At 45.7% G+C, this 20,712-nt stretch overlaps 1 protein-coding gene across 1 annotated transcript; it reads left to right on the top strand.

The window, feature by feature from the left end:
* The first annotated feature begins 13 nt into the window (after positions 1 to 13).
* On the top strand, positions 14 to 7,176 carry UMPS (uridine monophosphate synthetase). Its single transcript, XM_064156758.1, has 6 exons — positions 14 to 167; positions 456 to 609; positions 2,072 to 2,740; positions 3,444 to 3,619; positions 5,097 to 5,211; positions 6,175 to 7,176. The coding sequence occupies exons 1-6, from the start codon at positions 24 to 26 to the stop codon at positions 6,354 to 6,356; spliced, it is 1,440 nt and encodes a 479-aa protein (XP_064012828.1). The 5' UTR covers positions 14 to 23; the 3' UTR covers positions 6,357 to 7,176.
* The last annotated feature ends 13,536 nt before the right edge of the window (positions 7,177 to 20,712 follow it).

Genomic DNA, 20,712 nt, shown 5'->3' with positions numbered 1-20,712 from the left:
GCGCCGCGGCAGCGTGCAGCGGCATGGCGGCGGCCGGCAGCGTGGCGGCGGCGCTGTACGAGGCGGGCGCCCTGCGCTTCGGCGAGTTCGTGCTGAAGAGCGGCAGCACCTCCCCCGTCTACGTCGACCTGCGCGGCCTCGTCTCCCACCCGCGCCTCCTGCGCCAGGTGCGGGGTCGGCGGCCCGGGGGTCTTTCTGCCTCTTGCGGGACGAAGGGTCTGAAGGAGGGGCAGGGGCTCGGGTGCGCTGCTGGCGCCTCTCCTGAGCCCTCCCCGGGGCTGGGGCCGCGCTCTGCTGGCCAGGAGCTTGGCATCTGCTCGCTGTGGCGGCAGCGGCTGCCAGGTCGTATATAAAAGAGGGAGGTTTCGGTGCATCTGCGTTACTTCCCTTGGTAGTGCGTTTGTTTAGTCGCCTTCGCGCCAGGCTGTTTACAGACGCTGGGTTTTCGTTTTCAGGTGGCAGCTCGTCTCTTTCAGACAGCCAAAGATGCTGGTCTCAAGTATGACAGCGTGTGTGGTGTTCCGTACACAGCACTGCCCTTGGCCACCATTATCTGCTCAGAAAATCAGCTTCCAATGCTTATACGGAGGAAGGAAGCAAAAGGCTATGGTAAAACCCTTCACACCCAAAATTTGCGCCAGCTTATTGCTTTGTTTGGGAAATTACTTTTCCTGTTTGTGGTTCATTTGTAACGTGCAGCATCCCTATTCCGGTTTCACGTTGCTACTCCGATTCAGAAAGCAGCCGCTCACCCCTCTGAAATGTAGCTCCCCAGCATCCCAACCTGCTCAGGCTCCCCCGGCTGGTCGCTGATTAGGCTGCAGGTTGAATCCTGCTGGTAGTAGGTTTGGAGAGCCGAGGGGGAGCTTCTTGTTTCTTTGTGGGAAGTTTTTTTAATTGTTTCTTCGGCAGTGTCTTGTTTTCTAAAACACCACTGCCGTGGTGCTGGGTTGCTCACCTAACCGAAACCCCAGACAGAGCTCCAAGAGGAACCTTGCCGGTCTCATCTCCGTTTACCTCTCAAGCCCTTTTTTCTCCCAGATCCTGTAGTTCTGTGATCTGTGGGCAGGGTGAAGCAGTCGAGAAGCAGTTCTCTACCTAATAAACCACTTATTTGATTTTGGTAAAGAGCAGGGAAAGAAGCCTGAAGCACTAACCTACCATGGCAGTTGGATTTTTACATGCCATAAGAGCTGCAGTCTTCCAACGGTATTTAATTACAAAGTATGTTCATTAAAACTAAGTGTTACTCCTGTGGTAGTGTGCCTGGCATGAAAATGTTTGCTGCTCTTTCTTGTGAGGCAGAAGTCAATTTTGAAAGCAGTTAACTGCCTGGCACTGTGTTCCTGGTATCATGAGAATTACAGAGCTGTACAGAAGCTTGTTCTCTAGGCTGTCACAGTCTAAGCACCACCTTCTGGTATTGCTGGCTGCTTCCTGGGAAAGCGAAGCGTCTTTTATTGTTGCCCCCCGGGAGGTCTTTGATGCACATGTGCCTGTTGTTTGTTAGGGCAAAGGAATTTGGGGCTTTACTCCTTCTAATTGTTGTAGTGTCAAGCACTCCAGAGTGCCGCCTGGAGAAAATGGGAAATATGCTGAAGAGTACCAAGAATTTGGCTGCTTTAAAGATATTTTAAATAACTGGAGATAATAGTTTTGTTTTTTTATTCTGAGTATTCGATTAATGGCAGTTAATTGAAGATTAAAAGATTTAAATGTATGCAGTTAACATCACATTTTAGTTAATGGGCATAACTTCAAGGAACATTCTAAGGAGCATTATATTTACCTGAAGAAGTAGCAATCTGTATGAATTGAATCACAAGTCAGTCACTGAGCTGTGGTAAGAGCTATGGCTGGTATCAGGTGACAACTAAACAAATTAGCTCTCCATACTGACAGTGAATGTGAGATTCTTATTCTCTTGAAGTCCAGTTCCACTGAACTTGAGGGCATGCTGCAGCATGTGCTTGTGTGTGATCTTTATGCTAGCATAGCAAGTTAAGGCTTAATACTTTAAGCTTTTTGGGTGTTTTTTAAAACTTGCTTCATTTAGTGTTTGCCTTTTAAGGTACTAAGCGGTTGGTTGAAGGCACCATTAATCCAGGAGAAACCTGCTTGATCATTGAAGATGTGGTAACAAGTGGATCTAGTGTGCTGGAAACTGCAGAAGTTCTTCAGAAAGAAGGACTAAAGGTCACGGATGCCATCGTGCTGCTGGACAGAGAGCAGGGTGGGAAAGCCAGGTTAGAGGAACGTGGAATTCACCTGCACTCTGTCTGCACATTGTCCGGGGTGTTGGAGATTCTTCAGCAGCAGGGAGAAGTAGCTGTTGAGGTGGTTGAAAATGTGAAGAAGTTCATTCAGGGGAATATGTTTGAGCCACTGGCTCAGAATGGCTCTGCCCCTTTGAAGAGACTGTGCAAAGAGCTGAGCTTCAGCGCCCGTGCCAAGCTGCCAGGGGTGCATCCTGTTGCAGCCAGGCTTCTCACCCTTATGGAGAAGAAGCAAACAAACTTGTGCCTTTCTGCTGATGTAACCAACTGCAAGGAGCTGCTGCAGTTAGCTGCCAGCCTAGGCCCCAGCATTTGTATCCTGAAGACTCATATAGACATCCTGGATGATTTCACCCAAGAGGTAGTAAAGGAGTTGAGGACACTTGCAGATCAACATGAATTCTTGATTTTTGAAGACAGGAAATTTGCAGACATTGGAAACACGGTGAAACATCAATATGAAGGTGATTATCATCAAGCTCAATTTACTCAATGTGACTTTGCTGATGGTATAGCTGCAGTGCTGGCATGTGTTGCCAGGAGAGGTTGTGGAATCTTCAGCCTCATTGAAGAGACTGAAGGGGTCAAGGCCCTGAGCAACCCAATACAGTTTTGAGGTTAACCCTGCTGAGAGGGCATGACCTCCAGAGATGCCTTCCAACTTAAACCTTTGTATGACTCCATGGTTGTGCTTACTAAGTACTTCTGCATAATTTGCTATGAGGAAACATAGCAGGCTGCCTTAAGAAGCCACACTATTTTATGTTTGTGTGGTGCTAGGGCTATCAGTCACCTGCCACGGTAGAACCATTTTTTTCCTGACCATATATTCCATATGACTTGCACACTGTGTTGAAATGTTTGGTTTCTGGGTTACCCTTCACTGTGACAGTGGATTTCCAGCTTGGCACCAATGTCTCAGTGAATACTAATGGTGAGATACTAAGAAGTGTTTGAGGAAAGTAAAGCTGAGAGGTTACACTTTGTGGTTAGGCAGCTATGAGAACTGCCTGGTGAGGCTGAACTTGTAACAATCAAGCTTCAGTAGTAAAACTGCCTTGTGAAATGTGAATGATTTAGCATGCAGTTTGTTTTGTTTGGCTCATGTTTCCTGCTCACTGCATTTCTGGTGGCGCTTTGGCTACATCTCCCTCTCTGTGTTCTCAGGTGGTGTATTCAGAATTGCGTCCTGGGCAGACGTTGTTAACGCCCATGTGGTTCCAGGCTCTGGAGTAGTGAAAGGTCTGAAGGAAGTAGGTCTTCCCCTCCAGCGTGGCTGTCTTCTGATTGCTGAGATGAGTTCTGAGGGGTCTCTTGCAACAGGTGCATACACAAAAGCTGCAGTAAGTAGACAATCTTGTTTCGGGTTAAAAGCTCAAAGTGTTGTGTCAGGGAGGTGGGGTTGCTTTTTGTGCTTCTAGTATTTGTACTTCCTGCATCTCAACTGATGCAGGATTTTTTCCTGTGGAGACTCAGGAACCTGGCAGCGTCGTGTTTACAGGCTGCGGCTGTCGGGTTTTTCCTTAAGTGATGCTTTCTAACTGTGCTAGTCTGAAGCTAGCTAGAATGTTTTGCTGAGCAGAACTAGATTACAGGTTGTGAGAAGAAAACAGTGGTGATGTCTACTTCACTCATTGACTTGCTGAGATGTATAAGAATAAGAACGTAAATACAGATAACACAGTCGCTCTCTGGGCTTTCTGGGCTGCTTCAGATAAGTGTTAGGTGCTCTCTAACCTAACCTGTTGTCTGTGTGACTAATTCACCTGCTTCCTGACCCGCCCCGGCCAACCTTCCAAGCTACTTTGAGCATAAGGCAAGGTCTTGGGTAATCTAGAGGGATGGGAGGAAGGTGGAAGGGTCGTTGAGAGCCCCTCCTGGGGACTCGGGTTTCTGGGAAGGGAGTTGTGTTTCTGTATTACCTTTTACTTTGTATATTTCTGTATATACTGTAAATATCTGCTTGTATATTATGCTAAGCTGTAAGTATAAAGCTTCTTTCAATTTCCAGAGCCACTGAGTCTAGTCTGGGTGATTTTTTCCAAAGTGTATGGGGGAGCAGGTAACACCCAAACCATCACACTAAATTTATTCATTGCATTATTTATAACATAGAAAGAAAAGTGCAGTAAGATCAGTGAGGGATGAGTCAGTGTGCTAGTCTGAAGCTAGCTAGAATGTTTTGGTGAGAAGAACCAGATGACCAGCTGTGAAAGACAAACAATGGTGATGTCTACTTCACTCATAGGCTTGCTGAGATGTACAAGAGCAAGAATCCAAAAATAGATAGGGCACTTCTTCTTGGGGCATTGCCTGAGCTGCATTTCTCCCTCTAGCCTCTCTGCTGTCTCTCTGATTAATCCACTTTGCTTCCTAACCCCCTGGCCAAACCTCCATTCTCCTTTGGGACTGGGGTAAGGTTGAGATGGGTGGGAGAAGGTGGAAGGGTGGTTGGGAGCCCCTCCTGGGGACTCAGGTTTCTGGGAGGGCAGTTGTGTTTCTGTATTACCTTTTACCTTGTATATTTCTGTCTATAACTGTATATACTGTAAATATCTGCTTGTATATTGAGCTAAGCTGTAAAAATAAGCTTCATTCAAATTTCCAGAGCTGGCTGAGTCTAGTCTGGGTGATTTCCAAAGTGGGGGGTGGGTAACACCCAAACCATCGCAGTCAGCTCTGGGTGATGTTATATTGGTAAAGCAAAAACTGATGTTTCGTACCCTGACCTTGCACAGCTTAATGTGTCAAAGGGTGGGTGAGAAACAGATTGTTCAATTTTATGTATATGGCTTCTAACTTTTTACTGATCATCCTCAGGTTCAGATGGCTGAAGACAACTCAGATTTTGTCTTTGGATTCATATCTGGATCCAGAGTTAGTAACAAACCAGAATTTCTTCACTTAACTCCAGGGGTGCAGCTGCAAACTGGAGGTAACTTTTTTTCCTGCAATACTTCAGTTATTGTATTTACAAACAGACTGTATGTAGCTTTCAGTGAAAAACTGACTTCTGAAAAGGATTTTATTGCTGATTGTTTGGTGGGAGGAGTCTGTTTGCCATTATGGGCTGCCTTCTATATTTCTGGGTATGCTGATCCTTTTCTTGGAAGCTGTCTTGGGTTCAAATGCAAGTTCCCAGAGACTCTAATAAATTTAATAGACCCAATGACAATTTATAGAATTTATAGAGTGCCCTCCCCTCTTCCCCCTCCTTTTCCCAAAAGATAGGGAGTAGATATAAGGAGAGAGAGGTAAGCACACCCAAATAAATCAATCTCACTCTATTTAGAAGTAAAAAAGGAAAAGTTTAACAATAACTTAGAAAAGGTATTGGAGGTAGGGGAGTTCACAAAGGATAAAGAAGGGAAAACAGCAAAATACAAAAAGGGATGGATACAACCCGAGCAATGTGATGGTGTCTCTGCCTCGTGGCTGCCACGTGGTGTGCTGGTATGCAGTGTGTGTGTGTGTGTCGAGAGGGAGCGAAGAAAAGAGAGGACTAGGAGCAGGAAGCTCCTCTGTTTTATAGGACAGGAAGTGGGGGGGGAGTGGGCTAACCATCACCTGGAGTGTGGCCCACCCTTGGGGAGGGGCCAAGACCCCTAGGGTCAGGTTCAGGGTTACTCCCCCCAGGAGTGTTAACCCTCTACAGAAGCTCTGAAGGGCAACCAGCAAGCTACACAGATTTTCTTGTGTGCTGAGGTCTGTGCATACCATAAAGTACAGTCCTTAAAACATGTGAGGTGTCTTCAGATAGGAGTTAGGTTAGATGTACAGTTCTGTTTGTAGGTTGTTAGGCTGAGAGCTGGGACAGTGTACCCGTTCTGTTCCAGCACATCTTTAAAGGCTTTTAATAGAGCTTTGTGCAAACTAAAAAAAGGTGTCTTTGTTTCAGGTGATCACCTTGGACAGAAGTACCTAAGCCCCAAGGAAGTTATTAGTGAAAAAGGCTCAGATATCATTATCGTGGGACGTGGCATCTTGTTAGCTTCAGACCATCTTCAAGAAGCGGAGAAGTACAGGAAGGCAGCTTGGGAGAGCTACATAAGCAGACTTGGTATTCATGCAGAAGACTGAAAGCAGGCCACTTCCCTAGGCAATAAGCAAAGCTGATGAAGCTGCCATCGTCATGAGACTTCCATTTAAATACACAGGCACTTCAGCCAGCAGAAAACTGCCCTTTTGGAGAGAAATTTGTTACTAAATAACTTGGGTTTTGTTGTACACAGATAAAGTTGTACGTGCCATGGTTGGTTAGTTGGTATGCTTTTTTAAATGTTTGGATGTATGAAACCAAACCTTCATGCCCAATTCCTAGCCTTAATAGCTTTTCTCTGCTTAAAAACCTTGCACAAAACACTCCAAGGGTTTTTTGTTTTGCTGTTGTTTTTCTTTCTTTTCTCTGCCCTTGCAGTCCTTCTGTCTGTGGAAATAGTAATTCACTGTTCTTAATAAACTTCACCTGCCTACCTAAGACCTGCTGCCTGACTAATGGATTACTCACTTTCCAGGGAGCAGCAAGTATGGGTCTTAATCCCACATTGAAATTGAATCATATGTTGCTTAATAAGCACTCTCTTGGTATGGTTTTCCTTTTATTGGCTCTATAGGTCTTCCTTCTGTGGCAGTGTGAAATACTGTGTTCAGAACCCTAGTATTACAAAAAGTCATCTTAATGTGTTTGTGACTGCAGGAATGGGTTGTGATTCTTGTTTACAGGAGCTACAGAGAATTTGTCAGAGCAACTACTTGTGTTCTTAATTACAGTGAAGCTATAAAGAGCTCTGTTAATGAGAAACAAAAATACACTTTCTGTTAATTGACTTTCTCTGACAATAGAAGGAATGCTTCCAGGGATTGCTTTTCATTCTTCCTATTGAATAAAGAGATTCTTGTATTCTGTGTTAAGAAATTGATTCAATGTGAAGAGATGTCCCTAAGGAACAGCCACGAGGAAGTAGAAAGCTCACGTGTAAGAATTAGAGGTAAGGCAGCAAGGGGAACCTTGTTCGAGGCTACTACAGGCCTCCTAATCAAGAGGAGCCTATTGCTGAAGCATTGCTACTCCAGCTACCAGGAGCATGGTGCTCACAGGCTCTCATTCTGCTGAAGGACTTAATCCACCCTAACATTTGCCTGAAAAATAGCACAGTGAGCTGGAAAGGGACTGTTTACAAAGGCATGTAGTGACAGGATGAGGGGCAAGTGCTTGAAATTAGAGAAGGAGAGATTTAGACTGGCTGTTAGGAACAAGCTCTTTAAGATCCTGCGAGTGGTGGAACATGAGCAGGTTGCCCAGGGAGGTAGTCAAGGCCCCGTTCCTAGAGATAACCAAGGTCAGACTCTACAAGGCTCTGAGCAACCTGATCTAGTGGAGGATGTCTGCTCACTGCAGAGCAGGGTTGGACTAGATGCCCCTTGGAGGTCCCTTCCAAGCCAAAACATTCTCTAATTCTGTGATTGGCTTTGATTAGTAAAGAATGGAATAACATTCAATATAACCAGTGCATGTGGCAGAAATCACCTTGAATTTCCTTTGCTCTCAGGAAAGCAAAGGTGAGGCAGTTCTGGGCTGTTGCTGTTCCTGCAGTGATGCACAGCACAGAGAAAGCTGGGTCCTGTTAGTACAGCGACCTGTAAACTAGGAACGATGGCTTGGTGAGAAAAGTTTTGGCATTAGTACTGTACTCTTGGCTAAGCCTTTCAAACCAGGAGGCTGGAGTTATACTGAAGTTCGAGAGAAGAGGTTTTGTTGATTGTTGGTTGGATTCATCTATGCACGATGTATGTAAGATCAAAGGGGGCAGGCTTGGATCTGAGGCTTTTGCCTTGTGTTTGTGGCACTGTGCTCTTATTGGCACTTGTATTCTGAGATCTGAAAGACTTCTCACTAGCTAGGGATAGTTGGAGCAATGATTTTACCCCTTCACATGCCCTGGAAGTATGCATCTACTCCCTTTGATGTACATGGCCACTTACAGGGCTTAGGAGTTGTTTCTTGCGGAGGAAAAGATTAGAAGGCAGTGTGTATGGTTTGTTTTCCTTTGGGCTACCACTTCCTTCTGTAGTTGTTTCGTGTGCTGTAATTTACATCTGGAGAGCTCCATCCTGAGATGGAGACTCTTCAGACACCTTTCACCGCTGAAGCTTGGTGATCAAGTCTGTCTTGTGCAGTCACCCTGCAGCAACGATAATGGTGGTGTTTAACGTCCGCTTCTGAGGCGTTCTCCTCCTCAAGGAAAACAGGATTTGGGATTCGTTTACTGTCTCGGCTTAGTTTATGGCCTTGAGGCGTGGAGCAGAGACAAGACTCTTGTCACTTAAACGGTTTTGCATAGAATTACTTTTGCTCGGCGCCAGAGGGAGCTGAGACTCTGTTTTTCAGGGTAGTCGACGCCCTACCCTTTTTACGGCTAACAGTTTCCAGCGGCGATACCAACTTCAGATATGCTCGGCATGGAAATCGGTCTGGTTTTCAACAAGTTACACCCTTGGTGATGCCCTCATTTAAGGCAGACTCGTTTATTAGAAGGCAGCCGCAGGCGTGGGCTCAGCACTGTCTGTTGCAGGCTCACTCTTGCAGCCCAGGCAGGATTTTGTGAGCTCACTGCTTCGCACTGTGCTGGGCTGCGTCGAAGGGGCGGCTGGCATAGTGCAGCTAAATCCCTGAGCCGACCTTTGGGAGAGCTGAGTTATCAGTCATGAAGGCATGGAGTCAGTCATCAGCAAGTTTGCAGATGACACCAACCTGGGGGCAGATGTGGCTGGGTTGGAGGGCAGAAGGGCTCTGCAGCGGGACCTTGACCGCCTGGACAGATGGGCAGAGTCCAATGGGATGGGGTTCAATAGCTCCAAGTGCAGGGTGCTGCACTTTGGCCACAACAACCCCATGCAGAGATACAGGCTGGGGTCAGAATGGCTGGAGAGCAGCCAGACAGAGAGGGATCTGGGGGTGCTGATTGATACCCGCCTGAACATGAGCCAGCAGTGTGCCCAGGTGGCCAAGAGAGCCAGTGGCATCCTGGCCTGCATCAGGAATGGTGTGGTCAGCAGGAGCAGGGAGGTCATTCTGCCCCTGTACTCTGCACTGGTTAGACCACACCTTGAGTACTGTGTTCAGTTCTGGGCCCCCCCAGTTTAGGAGGGACATTGAGATGCTTGAGCGTGTCCAGAGAAGGGCGACGAGGCTGGTGAGAGACCTTGAGCACAGCCCTACGAGGAGAGGCTGAGGGAGCTGGGATTGGTTAGCCTGGAGAAGAGGAGGCTCAGGGGTGACCTTATTGCTGTCTACAACTACCTGAGGGGTGGCTGTGGCCAGGAGGAGGTTGCTCTCTTCTCTCAGGTGGCCAGCACCAGAACAAGAGGACACAGCCTCAGGCTGCGCCAGGGGAGATTTAGGCTTGAGGTGAGGAGAAAGTTCTTCACTGAGAGAGTCATTGGACACTGGAATGGGCTGCCCGGGGAGGTGGTGGAGTCGCCGTCCCTGTGGCACTTCAAGGCAGGATTGGACGTGGCACTTGGTGCCATGGTGTAGCCTTGAGCTCTGTGGTAAAGGGTTGGACTTGATGATCTATGAGGTCTCTTCCAACCCTGATGATACTGTGATACTCTAGCTGGAAAAATTAGCATCCGAATTCGGATAGATGGATGCAAACTAAACCTAGTCACTTGCAGAGGATACGTGCAACTTACTGTCGTTACAGAGCAAGTTGCAAGGAACGGATGGGTTTGGAAACTTTGTTTCTCAGTTGTTCCTTGTGCACTTGCTAAGTGGGCTTAGTGAAGGCTGCATTTGGGTGCTTCCCTTGACACCGGTGTTGTAAACGTTTCGATTAGTCAAACAGAACCCACCTTACCTCCTATATGCATTCTTCTGTCAGAATGATGATGGTAAACAAGACTGTGCACTTTCTTTGGGGCACCTGAAAGTGATTAAAAGTCCATTTCAAATTAAGGACAAACGTTAATTTCCCTTGCTTGCCCCTGCTGCTCACATTCATAGCATAGTTCCTGCTGCTGGTCCCAACTGTTCCTAACATGGGAACTAGGTCACAATTTACAAAACTCATTTGCATCATAATGTATGAATCTGAAAGTCTTGCAATTCATTTTCTGATCTGCTTGAGTCCAGGATAGAGGCATAAGGGTGTGTTTAAACTGCTGGGCTGTCACATCATTTATATTGTCTGGCAAATGGATGTTTCTATGAAATGGTGATCCTTAATCCATTCTGGAGTATGGTTTATAACAACAAAATTATGCCAACCTCTTCATAGTGGAATCAGACTCTTGATCGAGTCTTGTGGGTGCTTGCAGCAGAAAGAAAACTGACTTGCTGCTGTTTCTTAGCAGCATAGCAGGGACCCTGCTTTTACAGCACAGGTTGGAAACATTAGGGAGTAGCTGCTACATAGCCTTTGATATTTGTGTGTGAAGTTCACTTTATCTCTCCAAGGCCTGAGTATCTCTGTGTGGCAGGAGGAGTGCCGTGTCAAGAGACCCCAGCCTGGGCACTTCAATCGAAGTAACTCCACTAGCAGAGTGCTCGACTCAGACTTTACATTCCTGCAAAATCTTGATAAACCCAGCACCAAATTAAAAACAGCCCTGCTAAGACTTTTGTCCTTGACAGTATGATTTGTATGTCGCAGTATCAGGATTGCTTTTCTAACCAGTGACTGACTGAGCATATTGTAGTTTCCATAGCCTTTTGTAAGAAAACTTAGTTAAGGTTTAGTCTCAGAAAAATAACTGAACCACTTCCCTTTAAGTTTACATGGAAAGCCTGTTGCTGTGGATTTTTTGTTAGTAAGGGACACAAACATTGCATTTAGGGAACGGGACCAAAGGAATGTGAAACACCCAAAGGAAGTTTGTTTCCAGATCTGGGTTTTGAAGGTCACTGTCTCTGGCAAAATGATCTGTTTTGGAAGGCTCATAACAGGGCCACGGGCTACACAGGCTGCATGTTTTGTTTGTTTGTAATCACTCTGTTTTGTTTGCTAGACAGACTGCATGTTTTTGTTGGTTTGTAATTGCTCTGTCGGATCTTGGTCAGCCTGCACCACAGTGACAAGTACAGCTTCATGGTCGAAATGCAGCAAATTAAAGCTCAGCCTCTGCCTGCTCCAGCTTCAGGTTTGCTTCTAACTCTCTTGGTTAGGTGTTTGCATGCTGGAAGCAGTGACCCTGCCAGCATGTTGGTTTGGTTGAATTTGTTCTCAGCCTCAGTTTTCTTTTCTCCATGACTCATGTTCTCTGAACTTTTTCTTATAATCTGATGATGTCCACAGTCAAGCTGTGGAAATGCACAGTTGTAGGTGGAGGTTGGCCAGTATGAAAAACAGGAGGAAGCCCAAGCAAGATTCTAAGTGTAAAGTTCTTGCTTATAGTGCAGAAGTTGTGCCAGGGAAAGTACAGGCTGGATGTTAGGAGGAAGTTCTTCACAGAAGAGAGTAATTTGCCATTGGAATGGGCTGCCCAGGGAGATGGTGGAGTTGCCATCCCTGGAGGTGTTCAAGAAAAGACTGGATGAGGCACTTAGTGCCATGGTCTGGTTGATTGGACAGGGCTGGGTGCTAGGTTGGACTGAATGATCTTGGAGGTCTCTTCCAGCCTGGTTGATTCTATGATTCTAAGTGTGATGGTATAGTGCAAACAGTATCACAGAAGAGGCTAAGCTAGAGCAGTGACTTTTGATCTGATGCTGAACAACTAATAGTGGCTCTACAAAGGATACTTTGCACAAACAGGACTATTTAGATGGAGGAATTCTACAGTACTACCTGCAGCCAATCATTTCTACTTTGCTAAGAGCTCATCATTTTAGGCTGATGATGAAATCAATCACCATAAAGGTGACCTGGTTGTATGAGGGAAAATATTGAAAAGAACATCTCTGCTCACATAGTAAAGGAGAAAGTGCCTGCCAGCCTGGGAACCAGAAGCAACCTTGAGGAGTACAGCTGGCATCATTTGCAGTGCAGCTGGATACCAAGAAAACAGAGATAGTCCAAGATACCATTAATTAGTGCAAAAACAAGGATGGTAACAGCAACTTATCTCCTGGGAAGGCAAAAAAAAAAATCTAGAAATGGGACAAAACATCCTGAGAAAGTAAGCATTGGTAACTGCCATTGTCTGTTCTAACTCACAGAACAGAAAAACAGTCTGATAAAAATTGGTCTGAAAGCACAGAAAACATCACCAGTTATTGGCTGTGCCAGATCAGAAACAGAAGCTAGCAACATCTATTGGTTGCCCTGCGTGGTGGTGCCCTGTGCCCCTTTACATCTGTGTGATACAGAAAGGACTTGCTTTTCACCCCAGCTAGAGCCTCTTTCCTGCACACAACTCCTTGTTCCCCACATTATTTCCTTGGCAGAGCAGACCCCTATCAGGGACACCAGGCTGACTCTGGGCTCCGTGGTGCAGATCATCTTCCACATGAGATTTCATCCACTGCTGACTGGCCCTGCTGCTGGGATCTGCTTGATGAGCACTTGCTACTGGTAAGGTTTAAAAGTATATGTATAAAATAAGTACATTTGCTGCTTTATTTGTGATAATTCTACTTTAGTATGTACTACTGAAATACAGTCTGGGTGCTGATATTGATTGCTGCCACAGGGGAGCTGTCTGTTTGCTTTCTACTAGCAATTTGTAGCTACTTTTATAGTAGTACTTGTTTTACCAATCATAACTACACTCGTCTAGTAGTAAACTATAAGGAAGTAAAGAACATACTTAATAAATCCTCCTGGGTCTTTGTGTGTTACGAAGTCCCGCAGACCTACAAAGGGTTTGCACACCCACAGGTCACCTGTGGGTTACTGATGTCAGAAGTGGGATTCTGTGAGGCGCAGGACATGGACGATTGGCAGAAAGCAGTGGAAGAGCAGCGAAAGTGGCAAGAGGCCATGGGGTGGACAAGCCCTCAGTGGAACAGGGATTGGGTGTCTGAGAATTGTCTGAATTGGGAAATGCTGCGTGCAGAGTTTCAGAAGTGGCAGGACAGTCACAAATGCAACGCAGAGGACACCAAGGGAGCCTTCATTGGGCTTCTCACAGAGGCGCTGGCAGCTGCAGGTGCTTTGTTTAATAACCTTAGACAGAAACTGGAAGCTTTGCAGCAAGCTAAGGATGCTGAGGCAGAAGCAGTGGGCTTTGAATCCCATAGTTTTGTCACTAACCAACTACTTAGGCAATTGGAAATGAATATCAGACCTCTGGGTATGAAACAGCTCGAGCAAGAGCCTACATGCATGGACTTAGAGAGCGAGCTCAGTGAAAAGATGCGCACAATGGAAATAGACAATCAGGAGGAAGGCTTTGCTTCTGGCAGCTCTCCCGCCCCGGCTTTGCTGCTGGAGCACTGTCCAGATAACGCAGCCGCTTTATTCCCCAGCATTAAAACTTTACCAGTACAACTCCCAGCTCCTGCTGGAGAGGAAGGTGCTGCCCTACTGCCTGGAGCCATGGTGAGCACTGCAAATTTTAATGCAGAACAGCTCTGGCAGCTGTCCTTGCAGTACAGCAAAAAGCCCCTCGAGGACTGGGTGGGATGGGTGGCACGGTGCTACCAGCTGGGAGCTGGAGCTGTGATCCTTAATCAGACTGAGGCCGAACAAGTGTTCCTGGGAGGAGGAATATTTCTCCAGAACCCTGATGCAGAGGGCAGGATGAATACCTTCTCCTTGCTATCGTCAATAATTCATGCTGTTAGAAAAATTCCAGGACCACAGGGATACCTTCCTCCACCTCCCTGGAGTACTCCTGATGGGTTTTCTAGCTGGACAGTAAGACTGGCTGCTCGAGATGTCATTAAGGGACAAGGGCCGATACCCTGGGACATGATGGCTCTGCCAGCAACAGCAGCAGGGAAACTAAAGCTCTTGCAAAATGCAGCACTCGGGGGCCCAAAAAACCTGGCCTTAATGTTATGCTATGAAAACTGGGACTGGAACACCATAATGGCTCAAGGGCTGCAAATTTGGACAGCCCTTATGGGGAAGAAACAAGGACAGGGAAGCACTCCCAAAATGATGATCTCTAAAAGAGAAGGTTTTGTCATGGCCCCCCAGATGCCAAAGGGAGGTCGGAGTAACAAGAATAAGGACCAAAATGCTGGAAATGCTGAAATGAATCAATCTAACACAAAGCAATTCCCTGGCAAACGAGAGTGTGAGCTGGAACGGAGACGCTTATGTGATCTCCTGCAAGGAATAGGATTTACAGCAGGCCAGTTAGAGGGGATGCCCACATCTGTTTTGCAAAGACTGTGGGATAAGCGTGATACTGGCAGCATCAGCAGACCAAGAGGGTCAGGGAACGCACCAGGCAGTCTTAGTACCTCTGCTTCTTCCATCATGGACAGCCTTGTTCTGCCTGCTCCCCTAGCCCCCCTACCTGAAATGAATTAGAGGATCTCTCAGCCTCAGCCCAGGGAGTCACAATGACCACTGCCAGGTGCCCACAGTTTTTTTAACTGATGTAGGCAACTTTGTATGGCATTAGATGTGGCTGGTCTCTGACAATTTCAGTGTCCACAAATTAGAAAATCACTGTTCCCACATTTGTGATTCTCTGACTCAGAGGACTGGGTAGTATTATTAAAGACTAGAGCAAAAGCATCATCAAATGACTGTTTTTCCTTCATCCCTCTTAGCCAGATAACCATCTTCAATAGGTATCACACCAATGTTTTCTTTAGTCCTCTGCTTGCTATTAACACACTTTTAAAAGCCCTTCTTGTTTTCTGACACAACACTAGCCAGTTTTAACTCTGAGCTTTGGCTTTTCATGGCTTCTTCCTGCAGATAGAATGCACAGATCTGTAATCTTCCTACAAATTCTGACCTTGCTTTCAGGATCAACCAACTCCATTTTCCTCTTGAGCTCCATGCAGAATTCCCAGTTCAAACAAATTGGTCTTCTGTCCCATTTGCTTGATCAGCATTCATGGACTCCTAAACCCTCAAAAGCTGATTCCCAGAGCACACTGCTAAGTAGCTCCCTGAGTAGCTTGACAGCTGCTCTCTTGAAATCCAGGGTAGAAACTGTCCTGTCCTTCTGTGGTAGGTTGACTTTAGCTGGACACTGGATCACCACTAAGCGACTCTATTGCTCCCTTCCTCAGCAGGACAGGGAAGAGAAAATAAGATGGAAAAAAAACCTCAAGTGTCAAGATAAAAGTTGTTTAATAAAGCAAGAACAAAGGCTGCACACAAAAGGAAAGGAAAACAAACTATTTTATTCACCACTTCCCATCAGCAAGTGCTGTTCAGCCACTTCCCTGGAAGCGGGGCTTCAGTAGGCATAGCAGTTGCTCTGGAAGACAAATACTCACTCTTCCTCCCCCTTTCTCTTAGCTTTTATTGATGATCTTATGGTATGGCATATCACTTTGGACAGCTTGAATCAGTTGTTCTGGCTTTGCCCTCCCCTCGCCCCCTCCAAGATTTTGCCCACCTCCAGCCAAATAGTTGGTTGGGGGCAGAAGGGGGGAGAAACAGCCTTGGTGCTGTGTGAGCACTCAGCAGCAGCAGCCAAAATACTGCTGTGTTATCAATACCTTTCTGGCTACCACTACAAAGCACAGGCTATGGGGGATGCTACAGGGGAAATTTAACTCCTTTGCAGCCAGATCCTGGGGGGAATCAACAATACAATATGCAAAGGTATGGGTTGCTGAGCCAGCCCCAGTGCAATATATACCACAGAATCACAGAAGGCTAGGTGAAGAGACATCCCACACACACACCTCTAGGTAACAGTAGTTTAGTAGAGCCAGTACAGCCTGGCACTTTGTCAACTGAATCTTAAAACTGCCTAATGTAGAGGAACTCACTGCTTCCCTTGGGAGATTATTCCAAAGTCTAATTCTATCCTCTTGCTGAAAAATTTTCATCTGCAGTCCAATCAGAGTCTCCCCAGTCATAGCTTGTACCCATTAGCCTTTGTCCTTTCCGTGTGACTCCTTGTGACAATGGACTCTCCATCCTCCTGGTAGCCACCCTTTATGTAATAGTACCTGACAGGTCTTCCAGTGCTCTGATCATTCTTCTGGTCATTCTCTGGACACTTTCCAGCCTGTCCACATCTTTTCTGTACAGCAGAGGCCAAAACCGCACACAGTACTCCAGGTATGGTCTGACAAGTGCTGAGCAGAGTGAGATAATGTCATCTTTATCCTTGCTGGTAATGCCCTTGTCAGTGCAACCCAGCACCCTGCTAGCTTTCTTTGCTCTGCAGCACACTCATGCTAAGCTTGTTATCCCCCAGGCACCTCTCCACCGGGTTGCTCTCCAGACAGGTGGATCCCAGTCTGAGATGCACTCCTAGGTTATGTATTGCCCCGTGCAAGACCCTAAATTTGTCCCTTTCCAGCTTCATAAGGTTCTTGCTAGCCCTTCCAGCCTGTCCAGGTCTTCCTGGAGGATGGCTCTCCCTTCTAGACTGTCAGCCTCCCCCCTCCCTTTGGTGTCATCTGCAAGCCTCATCAGGGTGCTCTTGTTCCCGACATCCAGATCACTTATGAAGATCTTAAACAATGAAGATCTTAAACAGCATCAGGCCCAGTATTGATCCTCAGAGGACCCCACATGCAACTGACTGCCAGGTTGAGAAAGAACTATTTACCACCACCCTCTGAGTATGGCCTATCAGCCAGTTTGTCCCCCTCCCCATCACACAGATCACTTCTCTAGGCCATAACCTAATGACAGAAAAACTAAAAGATGGAAAATTAAAGGAAGATGCTCAATCACCCTGGTGGGTGCTTAATAATCATTTATTAATGACTAAGCAATGATAAAATGGCAATTAACTAATAATGGAATGAAAATACGTTTCATCTCAATCTGTGGTTAAGCACTGATCTAGTTTCTAAGCAGTGGCTGTCCAAATTACCTAATATCCAAAAGGAATGAAGCGCTGTTTTTTTTCCTACAGGTGCAACAGTAGCAACTTGGAACTCAGATTGCTCTCCCTGGATTTTGGTCCTACCTTATTCGTGGCACTCATCATCTGGCAAGTTGGTGTGAAATGGAACACTACCATGAGCACTTCTCTTTCCTACAGCTGTTACAGACACAGTGACTGGATCAGAGCTGGTAATTGCAATTTGCTTGTTCCCTTATCTCACGGATTGAATGGCAGTCACATTGGTCAGTTTATGACCATCATTTCTTGAGCAGGCAATGAATTGGATTGTTGGTATTGCTTGCACCACCTTCAGCCATTAGATACCAAATTTTGGTGGTAAGCAGAACCTGTCTCTGAAACACTTTGGTATTAACGATATGTACTTCCCAATGCCCCAAATTACCAACACCAAACTTTCACAGCTCATTCATATAAGAACCCAGGGTGCATTGCAAAGCCCCAGGATATACATTCAATTTGGGGAGCGGGGACAAGCAATTGCTCTTTGTATTATTGTCATACCCAGGCATGGTTTCAATGTCATCGGCACAGATAACAAGCTTGTATTGATCCTGGAAACCTCCTGGACCTGGAATAATGAGTTAGCAGTTACAAAGTGGGGCTTCATGGGCACTGACATCTTACACGGGATGTTAATAACACAAATTGTCAAAGCTACTATTGTTTCAACAATCATAATTCTATGTGCTGTTGTCTGCAGAGTAAAGGTCAGCTGTGTAGAATGTAATCCTTTTGGTAGGTTCCTTTTGATGTGTTTAATAACATTTAATTGTTTTCCTAATCCATGTTCTTCTAAAGCATTCTGAAAACATGACAATGACTGTGGGTGAAGCTGGTGGCCAATGTTTTAACACCTACATGGTTCTGGCTTTGTTGCACTAATACCTCTAAGAATCACAGAGAACAAGCACTTGTGCTGTAGCATGCCTTGCTCCTTAGGCATTTCTAGCTCAAGATTTGATGTCTAACTTCCAATACAACCATTGCCCTATAGAGAACCAGGGCAGAGTGTTTAACCCTGCAGTAACAAGACCATCTAAATTTGTGTATGTGCCATTTCCAAACTTAGTGGCAGTTGGTTGGGACAAACTGTTGTTAATATTTCTGCTACTATGAATGCTTTGAAGGACAGAGATTAACTCACTGTCACAGCTGGCTGCTGTCACAGGTGAATTATTAAGTGCAGTCATCATTGTGAGGTTAAATAAAAGGAGTTAGTAATGATGAAGGGATGATCAAATGGTAATTAATCAATGACTGGATGAAAATCAAACAATAATCAAATTATGGTTAACCAATAACTGAATGTTAATTAGTGATTTAACAATAATCTGAGACTTATGTGAATGATTGTTTAGATAGTGATTAGGTCATGATTTAGTAATGCTCTTACCTTTGTAGTAATTAAGATAAAATTAGCCATATAGGTGTAGTTAGCATGCAATGTACTGTTAGGCCTAATGTAGAATGTTGCTTGCCTTGTTATAGATATCAGATGCCAGATAAGAGATGTCTCAACCTTGAGAGTCATCCCTGCCAAAGGGGATACCACCTGCTGCCATGCAGGAAAGTTCAATGGGCTCAAGGGGCTGTGACATCTATAGCTTGAAGTGATTGGTTCATAGTCAACCTCTCTTGCTGTGTGTGTGTAGCTGTAGAAATTTTAGTTTTGCCCAGTCTCACCTCGGGCTGGTACTGTTAGTTCTGATAAGACTCCTTAGACCCTGAGAAGATGTGGCCCAGAGCTGTTCTCAGGTTTTGCACAGCAGGGCTGATTTCAATCAGAGCTTTTTTTCAGTGATGCCTGAACCACAGCACTGCTCAGGCAGTCAGAGTGGGGGAGCCTGTTGCAGCTACCCACAGTCACTAGGCTTCAGATTATCTTTTAGGCTGCCAAAGGGGTATTAGTATGTTGATGAACACTATCCATTGCATGGTGCTAAGGGACATGGTTTAGCACCAGACGTAGTAGTGAGATAATGCTTGAACTCAATGATCCGTAAGGTCTTTTCCAACCAGATCTATGCTAACAAAATCAAAACAGTCCAATGTGAAGTGAATGTTATTCAGTAACATACCCACTAAACAGCCTAAGAGCCATCCTCTCCCGGGGCCAGCTGTGGACTTTATCTTGGCTGCTACACCCCAGAACACAGGTACAGCACATCTCAGTGACATTCTCTCATCCCAGCTGTAGAACTGGTGCTTTCCTGCAGTGCATCTCACTGCAAAGCACCATCTTCAAGAGCGCCTCAACCAACAAATCCTCTCAGGAGTTGCCACAACACTGGACCTGACGTAAGGCTCCTTCATCTCACATTAGGATGCAAGAGAGACTTGCCATGAAGGGTGTAGTCTCACGCCCAGTGACTCATCAGTGCTGTAGGCCAAGTGCTGGAGTGATGGGAGCAGCCCTAAAGTTGACCTGGTTGCAAGAGTGGAAAATATCCAACAGCAGAAGAGCCCCATTCAGATACTGACAAAGAAAAAGCCTACCAACCTGGGAACCAAAGGCATCCTGGAGGAGTTCTGCTGGCATCTTTTGAACTGCAGCTAGGTACCAAGAAAACAAGGACATCTCAAGGTGCCATCAATGCAAAGCGCAAAACCAAGACACTGTGACAAGAATTTATCATCTGGAAAGCTGAAAAAACATGGATGGGAAAGGAGGAAAATATCCTGAGAAAGGAAGAACTGGTAACTGCCATTAGCTGTTTAAATGGCAGAAGAGGAAATACAGTCTAGAAATACAAAAAAAATGATCTTGGAGAACAGAAAATATCATCATTTGTTGACTGTACCAGATGAGAACCAGAAGTTAGCAGCATCTGTTGGCTGCTCTGTGTGGTGGCATGTTACAAGGACTCACTCTTTTACCAAAAAATGGAGTCTCTTTCTGAGAAGAGCCTGCACATGAAGTCCTGTTCCCTACATTATTATTTCCAGGGCAGAGTGGAACCTTGCCAGGGACACTAGGCTGACTCTGGGCTCTGTGATACAGATCATCATCCAAATGACTTTGTCCAGATGACTTTGTCCAGTGTTGACTGGCCCCACTTCTGGGATGAGTTTGTTAAGCATTTGATACCAGTGCCATTTGTGTGTGTGTGTGTATGTGTGTGTGTGTAGACAGGCATATATATATATATATGTATATGTACACATGGAGAGAAAGAGAGATAAAGGCATGCATAGAATCATTCAGATTGGAAAAGACCTTGGAGATCATTGAGTCCAACAGTAAACCACACTTGCAATTCTACCACTAAACCATGTCCCTAAGTACTACATCTACATATCTTTTAATTACCCCCGGGGGGGATGGGGTAATCCCCACCCCATCCAGGGTGGGATGCGGACTCCACCACTTCCCAGGCAGCCTGATCAGTGCTGGACAACCCACAGGCAAGAATTTGTTTCAAGTATGCAACCTGAAACTTCCCTGGTGCAATTTAAGGCTATTTACCTCTTGTTCCAAAGAATAATT

The sequence above is a fragment of the Pogoniulus pusillus genome, chromosome 2, assembly GCF_015220805.1.
Source record: "Pogoniulus pusillus isolate bPogPus1 chromosome 2, bPogPus1.pri, whole genome shotgun sequence".
In the NCBI taxonomy this organism is placed as follows: domain Eukaryota; kingdom Metazoa; phylum Chordata; class Aves; order Piciformes; family Lybiidae; genus Pogoniulus; species Pogoniulus pusillus.
The sequence above is the reverse complement of the archived record's forward strand: the minus strand, read 5'-3'. Positions and strand labels throughout refer to the sequence as shown.

Excerpts from the sequence above, each read along its gene's own strand:
- UMPS (XM_064156758.1), top strand. The coding sequence starts at position 24 with ATGGCGGCGGCCGGCAGCGTGGCGGCGGCGCTGTACGAGGCGGGCGCC. Across the intron at positions 3,620-5,096 it reads GTGCATACACAAAAGCTGCA|GTTCAGATGGCTGAAGACAA; the intron begins GTAAGTAGACAA and ends GATCATCCTCAG. Across the intron at positions 5,212-6,174 it reads GGTGCAGCTGCAAACTGGAG|GTGATCACCTTGGACAGAAG; the intron begins GTAACTTTTTTT and ends TCTTTGTTTCAG.